The sequence below is a fragment of the Cynara cardunculus genome, assembly GCF_001531365.2.
Source record: "Cynara cardunculus var. scolymus isolate 2C chromosome LG 14, CcrdV1, whole genome shotgun sequence".
Classification (NCBI taxonomy): Eukaryota; Viridiplantae; Streptophyta; class Magnoliopsida; order Asterales; family Asteraceae; genus Cynara; species Cynara cardunculus.
The window spans coordinates 423795-435904 of record NC_037541.1 but is presented as its reverse complement, the minus strand read 5'-3'; the positions used below and the strand labels follow the sequence as shown (position 1 = coordinate 435904).

The 12110-nt window shown below is 36.5% G+C and overlaps 1 protein-coding gene across 1 annotated transcript; it reads right to left on the bottom strand.

Moving 5' to 3' along the window:
• Window positions 1–7168: 7168 nt before the first annotated feature.
• LOC112526705 (cell number regulator 1) lies at window positions 7169–11811 on the bottom strand. The gene is made up of 5 exons (XM_025137097.1): window positions 11396–11811; window positions 11176–11239; window positions 10556–10720; window positions 9348–9413; window positions 7169–7629 (listed from the first exon to the last, which is right to left on the bottom strand). The coding sequence occupies exons 1-5, from the start codon at window positions 11665–11667 to the stop codon at window positions 7432–7434; spliced, it is 765 nt and encodes a 254-aa protein (XP_024992865.1). The 5' UTR covers window positions 11668–11811; the 3' UTR covers window positions 7169–7431.
• Between the last annotated feature and the right edge of the window lie 299 nt (window positions 11812–12110).

Genomic DNA, 12110 nt, shown 5'->3' with positions numbered 1-12110 from the left:
GATATAGGGGCTTAATCAAATGAGAACTAATTAGTTTGTGGTAACTATGAGAACCAATGTGAGCCAATCATTTAAATAATTAATGTTATATCCTAAAATAACATAAAGGGTAAATTGGTAATGTTTATAATAATAAAACCCTAACCCTCTTGTTCTTCGTTCTTTCATCGACTAACACTCTTTTTCTATTGCTGCTGCTTCTTCTTCATCAAGCCGGCCGACGATTTGTTTCTACTTTCCTCGATTTCTGTTTTCAATTGTGTCGGGGATGGCGTTGATTGATCACAGGAATATTGAATCTGAAGAGGAAGAAGTTAGAATTTTGTCAACATCTGATCCCTTACTCGATGATCCACCGACGTATACCATCATGTCGGTTCCACAGCGCCATAACTCAGCGTCGCCGCCTGTGGAAGTTAATCTGTTCAAGGAAGAGCCGATGGAACACGATTTGGAGGGTTCGATTCCTGTAGCCATCGTCCCAATGCCAACATCAAACAAACAAGTTGCGGTGGCCACGCCGCAAAGGGCTTCGGAAGATTATAAAACTGCCTACAGTTACTTCTTTGAAGCATTTGAAGCATTCAATGCTCTTGATGATCCCAGAGCAGTTTACAGTCTCAAATATATGCTGCTATGCAAAATCATGGTGAAGAAACTGTCTCAGATGATATTGGACAAGAAGTTTGCTGGAACCCTGGATCAAGGCGTTGGGTGTCTCATCATCTTTGACGATCCAAAGGCAGATGCGATCTATCCTTCAACATTCGAGAGTATGATCACAGTGTAACATAGTGTATCACAGTGTATCACAATGTTTGGTTTCATTATTTTTGCTTGTTTTATCAAGGTGTATCACATGTTTTTATGGTTTGAGTTGGTATCACAATGGTATCACAGTATATCACAATGGGTATCACATTGTGTATCTTTGTGATTAATTGATACCTAACGGAATAATGTTGGCCGGAGGCCGGAGATTGGAGGTCGAAGAGAGGAGAGATGAATTTTTTTAAAAATACCTAAAATGCCCTCTAATTATAATTTTAACTTAAAATAYCATAATTACTAATTTCCTTATTTATCCGTTGATTTGTGGTTAAGATTGGTTCTCACAGTTACCACAAACTAATCAGTTCTCCCTTGAATGTGCCCCGATATATATATATATATATATATATATATATATATATATATATATATATTTTATTAACCTGGATATCCAACCCGCTATGCGAGCCGACTAATCCCAGGACGACCACCTGCTTTGCAGATAGCCCGGAGTCACCACATTTGAACCTCCATAGCCACAAAAGAATTTTTATTCCTCCTTGAATTTGAACATGAGACCTCCTTATAATTTTTTAGGACATAAAAGAAAAGTAGGTTATGATTGAACAATTTTAGATATCTGATTTTAATGTCATTACTGAATTTATTTGCAAAGTTAAAAAAAAACTATATGGTTTTAATATATCCAATGTTAAATGTACTAATAAAACAAAGGTTATTTATAAAAATAACCGGTTTACACAATCCTTTGTCACAAAATAACCACATTTTAGAGGTTTTGCCAAAATAACCACTCGGATCGCCCCCGGTACAATGGGGGTGATCCCCCTTAAAAGTCTTAAAAAATTTTTTTTCTCAGAAGTCGAGATTACTGTTCACCTCGTTGACCGTGTTTGACCTCGTCCCCGGGGCGATCCGTACTGTACCGGGGGCGATCCAGGGTTTTTTTTTTTATTTTTTTTATTTTTTATAAAATTGAAGTTGTATTTTTTAATTTTTTTAGAACCAAATTTCATGGTTCTAAAAAAATTGAAGTTGTATTTTTTAATTTTTTATAACCAAATTTCATGGTTCTAAAAAAATTGAAGTTATAAAAAAATCCGGGTTTTTTTTTTGTATTTTTTATAAAATTGAAGTTGTATTTTTTAAACTTTTTTAGAACCAAATTTCATGGGAAAAAGTTTAAAAATAAATCTTTATAATTATGGAGATGCAAAAATTAATTTTCTCTGTTTTGTGTTTCGGAAATCAAATATAATATCTTATTGACGAAATTTGACCTCTATTTTTTTGTTTTTTATTCAACAATTAAGGGGTGTTTTTAATAAAAATGAAAAAATACATAAAATGTGTCTTTTTACATATTTAATTTTAAATTTCACAGTTTTTCATTATAAAATAACCGAATGATAATTGTTGTATTTTTTTTAACTTTTTTGGTATTTTTAATAAAACTGATACGCCAATGAAGGGGTGTTTTTAATAAAAATTGAAAAATACATAAGGGGTGTTTTTAATACGAAACATATCTACCTCCCAGAACGGTTTTGACAGTTCGAGAGACCGGATCGGGTACGGGTTGGGAGACTGCATCGGAGGCATGTTCAAGTCTTGAACAAAATAACTGTCAGGTTCAACGGTAACTTTTTGTTCAAGATATGAATTTCCAGCACCATCGTAGGGGAAGAAGGTGCTTCGATTTTCACCACTTCTACTGCTAGGGAAGATAGTGCTCTGATTTAGACCAGGAGCACAACCGGTAGGGAAGAGTGTGCTTTGACCATATGAGTTTGCAACGCTAACGTCGGGGAAGAGTGTGCTCACAGCAGCGGTGTAAAAACTGTTTGAACCTCCCGGGTTTGCGTTTGATGGATTTCCTTCATAACCTCCATTGTCGACAACATATAGTGTCAACGTTTTTGGTAAAGTTTGACGAATGGCGTTGTGGAGGATTACCACATCATCGTCGTCCATAAACTGATATAACRYATTYGTTTTAAAAARTAAATTGAAAGGACCACGTAAACTTAACTTTTTCGTCACACGTTTGACGACCCCAGAATACGTTATTGGCGAAGACAAACATATTGCACATGTGGGGGAGGTTATCGGAAGGTACTCTAAAACACCATTTATATCTTGGAATAAACCGCCACTTCGAAGATACACACAAACATTATCACTTTCACGTGATTTCATGTTTTGTGATGGTTGATTGTATTTAGTGGGTTAAAAGTTGTGAGAGTAAAATATATGAGAAAAGAAATGGAAGGGAATGTGTGAAAAATTATGAATTAGGAGGTTGGTATTTATAGTGAAATTGGTATTAGAAAAAAAATCAAAATTTTTTTTTTATCCGGATCTCCCCCGGTACAGTACGGATCGCCCCGGGGGCGAGGTCAAACACGGTCAACGAGGTGAACAGTAATCTCGACTTTTGAGGAATTTTTTTTAAGACTTTTAAGGGGGATCGCCCCCATTGTGTACAGATCGCCCCCGGGGGCGATCCGGGTGATTATTTTGGCAAAACCTCTAAAATGTGGTTATTTTGTGGCAAAGAGTTGTGTAAATCGGTTATTTTTATAAATAACCCTAAAACAAAACCAACACTTAGTGCCTCCACACACACACACATTAATATTAGAACTTACTTTTTACATTTTTATTGTCTTATTTGATCAGATTTTTGATATAAATAGTTGTGCATATAACAACATAAATCAATGCCAAGTTCATTGATAGTACTGATAAAACAAAACCAGATTTTTTTATATCATCAATCAAATCTTTGTAGTTGGTTGACTCTTCTAATTGGTGATATGCTAATACAATAATTGGTGGCAACTCCACCATCGAAACAATTTTGCTTTATTTATTACTCGCATGTAAAACCGTTAAAAATGAATGAAAACTCAAACCAACCCGTCAAGAAAATGTTAAAATCCCACATCTAACCACAAGGATGGTGCCTGATTGGTTTGAGTTTGATTCCAAATGTCAAAAGTACCAGGAGGTCTCAGGTTCAAATCCAAAGAGGAATAAAAATCCGCTTGTAGCCACGGAGGTTCAAATACGGTGACTCCGGACTATCTGCAAAGCAGGTGGTCGCCCTGAGATTAGTCGGCTCGCATAGCAGGTTGGATATCCAGGTTGATAAAAAAAACATCATAAAACTTATAATCAAAACCGTTAAAAATGAATGAAAACTCAAACCAACCCGTCAAGAAAATGTTAAAATCTCACATCTGATATTTTCATTCTCGACAACGTTTTGAATGAGATTATAGTTTTGTTTGTTATAAATCGATACGATTCTTTTAATATATGTATCTTGTTTAGGGTTGTACATGAGTTGATTTGAGTTAGACGGTTTGCGGCATTTTGAATAATCCAACCCAATTAAGGGGCCGTTTACCAAATGCTTACCCGGGTAAGCACTTGTCAAGTAACATTACCTCACCGCATGAATATGGTAAAAGACCAAGAATCTTACCCGGTAAGAACGAGACAAGGACCAAGAGTCTTACCCGGTAAGTGAGGGCGACTCTTTACCCGGTAAGAACGAGACAAGGACCAATAGGTTCGTGTTGTACGCTTCATTATTAACAGTAATAGGGATTTAGAATATGGACCGAGCGTGTGCGTTAGGCCGTGGGAAGGATCAAGATTTGGGCAGTGTCATTATATATTGTATTATCTATACTATATTGTAAAGCATTTGACAAAAACTCTTAAAAACATTTTTATTCATCAAGTACTGTTTATTGATGCATATTACTTAAAATTCAATATTGCAATTATATTGTCCGTATGTACAAGTTACTAAAACTCTATGTTTGAGTTCGAGTAATTAACTGCAGATATAAACATGATCAAATACCGGATAGGTATCTCATTTTAAATATAAAGATCTAAAATATATTTAGGATAATCATTGAATTCTAACAAAATACTAAATATTATCTTTATAAACGAATTATATTATTAAACAAAAAATAAATGACTTCATTACTAACTCTAAATTAAATTATAATGAAAAATATAATTAAAGAAACTACACAAAGAAACAAGAACTTTTAAATATTTAATTTGATACTAAAATCAATACATTTTTTTTACTAAAATTTATGATATCTTCAAATTTATATTTTATTCAAATAAATAACAGTATTATTGTTTATTTAGAACCACATAAAATCGTATTATAACATCGACGGAGACAAAATAAAATAAAACATTATAATCGAGATGTATATCGCTGCATTGTGCGAGTACCCTTCTAGTATGTATATAATTTATACGTTATCGATTTTATATGTGTTAGCGGTGGATTGATGGGTTTGGTTGTACCTAACCCAATTCCAACGCCACCAGTTTAACAGTAGGGGTGCACAAAAACCTGACTAAATCAACCCCACCTGAAATAACCCATCCAACCCAACCCAACCCAAAGTGAGTGACACTTAATAGAGTTGTAAAGTCTTTAAACTGTAGGTATTAGGTTGGAATTGAGTTAGGAGCATTTTTACCCGGTCCAACTCAACTCGATGAACCCGATGTCTTTCTATACCATTAATTTTATATAATTGTTAAGTCCTTATTTAATAAATATATGTTAGACATTACATCGACTCGTAATTAGCTTTATTCATAAAAATATATTACAATTTCAACTGTAATTTTACGTTTTTTTACTTGTATGAACCTTAAGCTAGATTGTAAAATGATTTATCAAAGTTTCAACCCAACTCACATAATTTGGGTTAGGTTTTTACTTTTGTTTTAGTTGGGTTGCGTTGAGATTTTTCAAACCACAAATATTGAGTTGGGTTGTTCAAATGCATTTAACCGGACCAACCCAACCCGTGTACAACCCTAATCCACAGTTTGACAAATTGGGTTTGATCGGGTTGGTTAGGTTGGGTTGGATAATTTGACCTTTGGTCAAATTTCTAAGCGGCTTTAATCTTCTTCTTTTTTTGTCATAAAAGAGTACTCCTTCGTCCCAAAATAAACGATCACAATGAAAAAGACATGCAATTTTAAAAATGTGTAATTATTACACTTTTTAGTCAATGAAATGATAAATCTACTCAATAATAGAAAGAGTAATTAATTTTTGAATCTCATAATTAAAGATAGAATCGGAAAATAGTCGAAGAATCCTGTGAGAAGGGAAGTTATGGTGAGAAGGGTAAGAAGAGATCGAACCCTTGATCACTTTAGTCTCACACCCACCCATGAATTGTGCTTTAGAAGACAATTGATCCGAGTGCACCTCATTAGTGTTGATATTCAATTAGGATTCTTACATTTCTCACCATAACTTCTCTTCTCACCGGAACCCAACCCTGCAAAATAGACTCTTAATTTTGAAAGTGGACATTTATTCCACAAGTGTCTAGTCTCCGCAATAGAAATGACATATAGTTTTAAACATGCATAGTTATTACACTTTTAGTTAACTAAATGACAACTATACCCTTAATTAATTTCCACTGTTTACAATTTTTATAAATTTGTGCATTGATGAAAAATAGATTTGAGAATCTGAATATTTATTTTAAAAAGTGGATACTTATTTTGTGACGAAGAGAGCATCTAAAAACAAGACAGGTCTGAGTTCGATCTCGGGTCTCCCGCTAGCCTAAGCTCCTAAGTGAGCCAAAAATGTCCCGTCACATTGGTGTCGTTGAAAACTGGTTCCATGTGGAGCCGGTTCAAGTTGTCGGCAATCAATTTTGTCAACCAAATTTAGAAAGAAAAAAAAACTAAAATAGAAATACAGACTAGAGATGGCCAAAAACCGGTCCCGGGCCGGTCCCAATCGGTCCTCACCATTCTCATAACCGGCCATAACCGGTCCCGGCGTAACCGGTCCCGGTCTCGGTCCCGGTCCCGGTCGAAAATGATAGGACCGGTATAGGTACTTTATAACCGGTTATGGGCCGCCGGTCCCGGTCCCGGTCCCAACCGGTCCTTCATTAAAAAAATAAGATTTTTTATTTTATCTTTTTAATGATATATATTTTTAATACATTATAAAATTTACAATTGGGTCACTCAAATACACTTTAAAAATACGTTTTAATATAATTAAAATTACGTTTTCTTATAAAAATACATTATAAAATTATTTTAAAATACATTTATTTATAAAATTAATTGAATTTTCGGGCCGGGCCGGGCCGGTCCATAGTCGGTCCCATAACCGGTCCCGGTCCCACGAAACTACCAAAAACCTCAACCGGTCCCGGTTTTCGGTCCCATAACCGGTCCTTACCGGTCCCSRTSCCGRYCMGGTCCTTTGTCGGTCCCGGTCCCGGTCCTCCGGCGGTCCCGGGCCGGGCCGGGCCCATTTGGCCATCTCTAATACAGACGCATAAGTAACCAGTGTGGGCTTCTTTTTCCATTAACTTTCAAACTAAATTTACCTATTTATCCTTGCAAACTATATACATTGATGTCAAACAAATTTTTTGAGGCATTTCATCGAACAGTTGGCGGCCAACGATGACATTCTTGATCCACATCAACAAGAGCTTCTCGTTGCTGTTGTGCGGTTTTCGAGTTTTTAGGGGGACAAAACCCTTTTCTCATGTCAAGTTTTTAGGAGCGATCCACCTAAAGAAACACGATTTACCATTGTCGTGGTGACGCTAGAGGCTCTGAACCTTCAGCCGGCAAACAAGGTTTTGGAGACTCGATTGATACGATTGTGGGCGGGATTAGCTCGAAGGCTTTCACACCTTCGACGTATGTTCCCATGCACATTGTGTCGCCTCGACCATGCCAAGTCCCGTCTTGAATGTTGTTCATTTTCAACGTTCTCGACTCCTGCTCAAGATTATCAAAAACATAAAAAAGGAGAAATTTAATTTAGACCATGTTTGACTGACTATATATACTCGTTGTTAGCTGAAAAACTAGTTGTTGATTAATAAACTAGTCATGTTTGATGAAACCAGCTGATAAGCTAGATGACAATGTAAAATGACCTAAAAAGATGTTAAAAAATTAATTGGAAAAATACAAGATACATGATTAGAAGAAAATGGAAAATAAAGCTCAGGAAGCTTATAGAAACACTACTTGAAGTAACGTTTCAAAAAGCCAACTTATTAGCTAACTAAACGAGGCTTTTTCAATAAGCTAAAAAAAGTTAATTTAGAACATCTTCAACACGTTCTCTATAATTTCTCTAAAATTGAGAACCACAAGTTAAACCTCTAAAAAAATTACATCCAATTGTACAACAGATTCTCTATTTTAAAGATTTCAACATTATATATTATTAAAATACTTTATAATTTTATTTAACGCATTACTCTTTTAAAATAAATAATAATACATTCACTCTCATTGGTCGAAAAATATAAAAAAAAGTATTTTTCTCTCATCATATTAAATTTTAGAGAATTTTATATTCTCTTCTTTTCTCAAAATTAGAGAACCATTTAAAGAAATCTGTTGGAGCACAAATATCACCAAAATCTCTCTCTCTCTCTATATATATATAGAGAGAGAGAGAGAGTGTTGGGTTCAAAAGAAAACGGTACCTATTTAAGAAAATAAGAAAACGGTCGAATCACATGTGTATTTACACTAACATCACCTACAAAATCACATGTGATTCACACGACTTTGCCCCTCGACTTGAAGACACGGCCAAAGTCGCATGCAATACTTTTTTTTGGCGTTAATGTAAAATCATATGTGATTTTACACGTGATTTGACCATTTTCATATTCTCTTAAATAGTTAGCATTCTCGTTTGATCTTTCATATATATATATATACACACACACACACACATATAGAGGAGGTTCACGGAAAACCCCCCCAAAAAATGAAAAACTTTGAACACTTGGTAACCATTCATCTGGACGGTGTGCACATGCGCATACAAATAACTAAAGTTGGTTTTTGGTTTTTATGCACGAGTGCATATTTGCACATATGCATACCGGCAAATTGCTTACAAGTTACTTGTATGCACATGTGCATACCGTCCAGATGAACAGTTCTTACAATTTGTCCGGTACGCATATGTGCAAAACATGCACTCGTGCATAAAAACCAAAAAACAGCTTCAGTTATTTGTATGCACATGTGCATATCGTCCAAATGAATGGTTACCATGGTGTTCCTCAGTTTTTCATTTTTTTGCAGTTTCCCTAAACCTGACCTTATAAAGGGAGGATCAAATGAGAATGCTAACTATCTAAGAGAATACGAAAATGGCAAATCACTTGTAAAATCATATGTGACTTCACATTAACAGTCAAAGGGGTGAGGATGACTTTTGGCATGCGACTTCAGGTCGCAGGGCAAAGTCGCGTGAATTACATGTGATTTTGTACGTGATGTCAGTGTAAAATTACATGTGATTCGGTCATTTTCTTATTCTCTTGAATATGTATTGTTCTTGTTTGAACCCGTCTCTCTCTCTCTCTCTCTCTCTATATATATATATATATATATATATATATATATATATGAGATAACAGGTCGAAAAGTGGGGACCACGAAACCAAGACGGGAAGAAGACAAACCTGAGCCAAGGTGCAACAGGGGCAAATGAGATGGGATACACAATCATCCAAAGAACTATCACTGCCCTGAAGAGAAACAAAACAGATTCAAAACACTTTGACTTTTGGAGTCAAACCTAGTTCGTCTTCGAACGAAAATTCATCACAATTTCATTACCAATTTCAATACAAACAGCCACTAGTTTGTATCGCCTCGTTACAAGTTCGACTAAGATCATCCCGTATCTCAAAAACAAGTTGTAGATCGTAAAAAATTTCAAAGTCAAAATGTAGCCTATTTGACTAATAGTCAAAGGGTACCTCATTTTTCAAGAACTAGTTGCATGAATCAATGTTACGATATTGGGAACAATTTCAATTCGGTAATGGATCCTTTTGTGCATCTCTAATGTATGTATCGGTTGGTATATTTGAAACCGTTTGATATACACTTTGACTTTTCAAAGTCAAACATGAACCTTCTAGATGTGAAATCATACGGTTTTGTCTAAGATTTTAGCACCGACACCGGTTTGTTAGCATTGCTTGTAAAAAAGGTTCGAAATTGTTATCCCGTACTTCGAGAAACGATCAGCAATCATATCAAAATTGACGTCGGAAAATAGCCTATTTGACCCATAAAGTCAAGCTTAGATGCACAAGAGCTATTTTGGGCTCGGGCCTGGGCCTTCCAAGCCCATTATTCAGTAAGCAACAAAAGAGCGGATTTTTTTGGGCTTGGGCCAGGTTGGGCCGAGCCATACCTCGGGGTTGAAAGAGGGCCTGTTGGGCTTTTTGGGCCTTAAAGATATGTTGGCTATATCAGGTTTTAAGCTGGGCTTGGGCCTGGACTCTGGCTTCCTAGGCCCGGGCTTTTTCGGGTCTGTTCCGGGACAGGCTTTTGGGTTGAAGGAGGGCCCAATCAGGCTTTAACTGGGCCTTAAAAAGAGTTGGCCTGATTAGGCTTTAAGCTGGGTCTTGAGAACTAGGCCCGGGCTTTTTGGGTCAGGACCACGCTTGGTGGTTTTTTTTGTGCATCTCTAGTCAATACTATAATGACAACAATCATACAAAAAATCACGGAAAACAATCGTTTTACTCTTTGAGGATAGAGATCAGGTCTACATACATCTCAACCCGAACCCACCTTCGGGTTGGATATACCGGGCTTGTTTGGTTTGGTTTCATATCATATATAAACAAAAGAGTATAAAAGCGAAAATCTTTACCTTGATGTTGAATTTGCTTCTCATCTTGGATCGGTTAAAGCCCAAATATGTTCCGAGTGAGAGCACAAACGCAACGCCAATATACAAGAAACAATGCTTCTTCGTGACGGCAAACGCTACAAGGTTGCAAAGAGCAAGCGTGGATAGAATTGTATAAATAAATCCCTGTCGGATCCAAATGCAAGAAACGTGTTAGAAACTCGATCATTTGGGATCCACGAACTCAATGATAACAGAAATTCTACTCTTTGGGGGTAGAGTTCAAACTGCATGAGATGCACAAAAAGCCCAAGCCCGGAACCGACCAAGCCTCAAAGGCCAGTCAAGCCAAAATTTTGGGGGCAGGCCCGGGTCTAGGCCTGACCCGAAAAGACCGATTGGGATCTTTTCCAACCCCAAAGCCCAAACAGGCTTGGATGGCCCAGGTTCAAGCCTAAGGATGCCCGGGCCTAGTGCATTTCTAGCTCTGCATACATGCCACCACCGACCCACCCCCGAACCCACGTCCAATGAGAGCTACTGGGTTTGTTTGGTTTGGTTTGAACTTGGTGTTTATGATGATTTCAACTGTGAGCATAAACAAGTTTAATGATCGTAGAAATGAAGTTATCGATGTGTACCTGAAGAAAGCAAGAACCAAGACCGGCTAGTTTCATGTTTTCCCCAAATCTAAACCATGGGCATCTGCAAATTTCAAGGTTTTTGCTCAATGATCATATACATATACATATATATATATATATATATATATATATATATATATATATATATATAACCCTCATCAAATTAACACCCAAATTCTATATATATATATATAGGGAAGCATATAGAGGAACTTACAATGATGATTGAAGAAGCAAACGACGATCATCAAAACAATCAAGAAGATCACCTTCCCACATCCTAAGAACACCTCCCCCCAATTCTCCACCATCTTCTTCATGATCTTCTTGTAATTTAATCCATTTCCCTTGATTCGTCTTCATCGCCACCGTCGAACATAACATATCGAAATCCACCACCGTCACCCCTTCAATCAATCTCTCCTTCTCCTCCGCCTCCTCAACCACCACCGCCGCCGCCGCCGCCGCCTGCTTCTCGGAATCCGCCATCAATCTCTCTCTCCCTCTCTCTGTTTCTATCAATTTTCTCCCTACTCTGTATATACAAATCTTCAAATTGCGAACCTAAAAACACATTTGTATATACAAAATTTCAGAGAGGGAGAGAGATTGAGTGGATTGTTGTGTGATTGATTATGAAAATGACTTGGGTTTGGGGATGATTTGTGGAGGAGGGTTGTGAATTGTGATAATGATTGATACAGCTGGTGACACGTAGATGGTGGTTATCTTTCTTCCATTTTCAGGTTTAAATGTTTTGGGGGCTAGGGTTCTTGTGGACCAAAGTGTCCAAATCGTTGACCCCACCTTTCTTTATTTTGACTATATTTTGAATATTTTTCTCAAGAAATTTTATGAATAAATAGAGTAAATTGAATGAAAAAACAACGTATTTTAATTTGATTTTTATTTTGGTAACATATTTTTAAAAT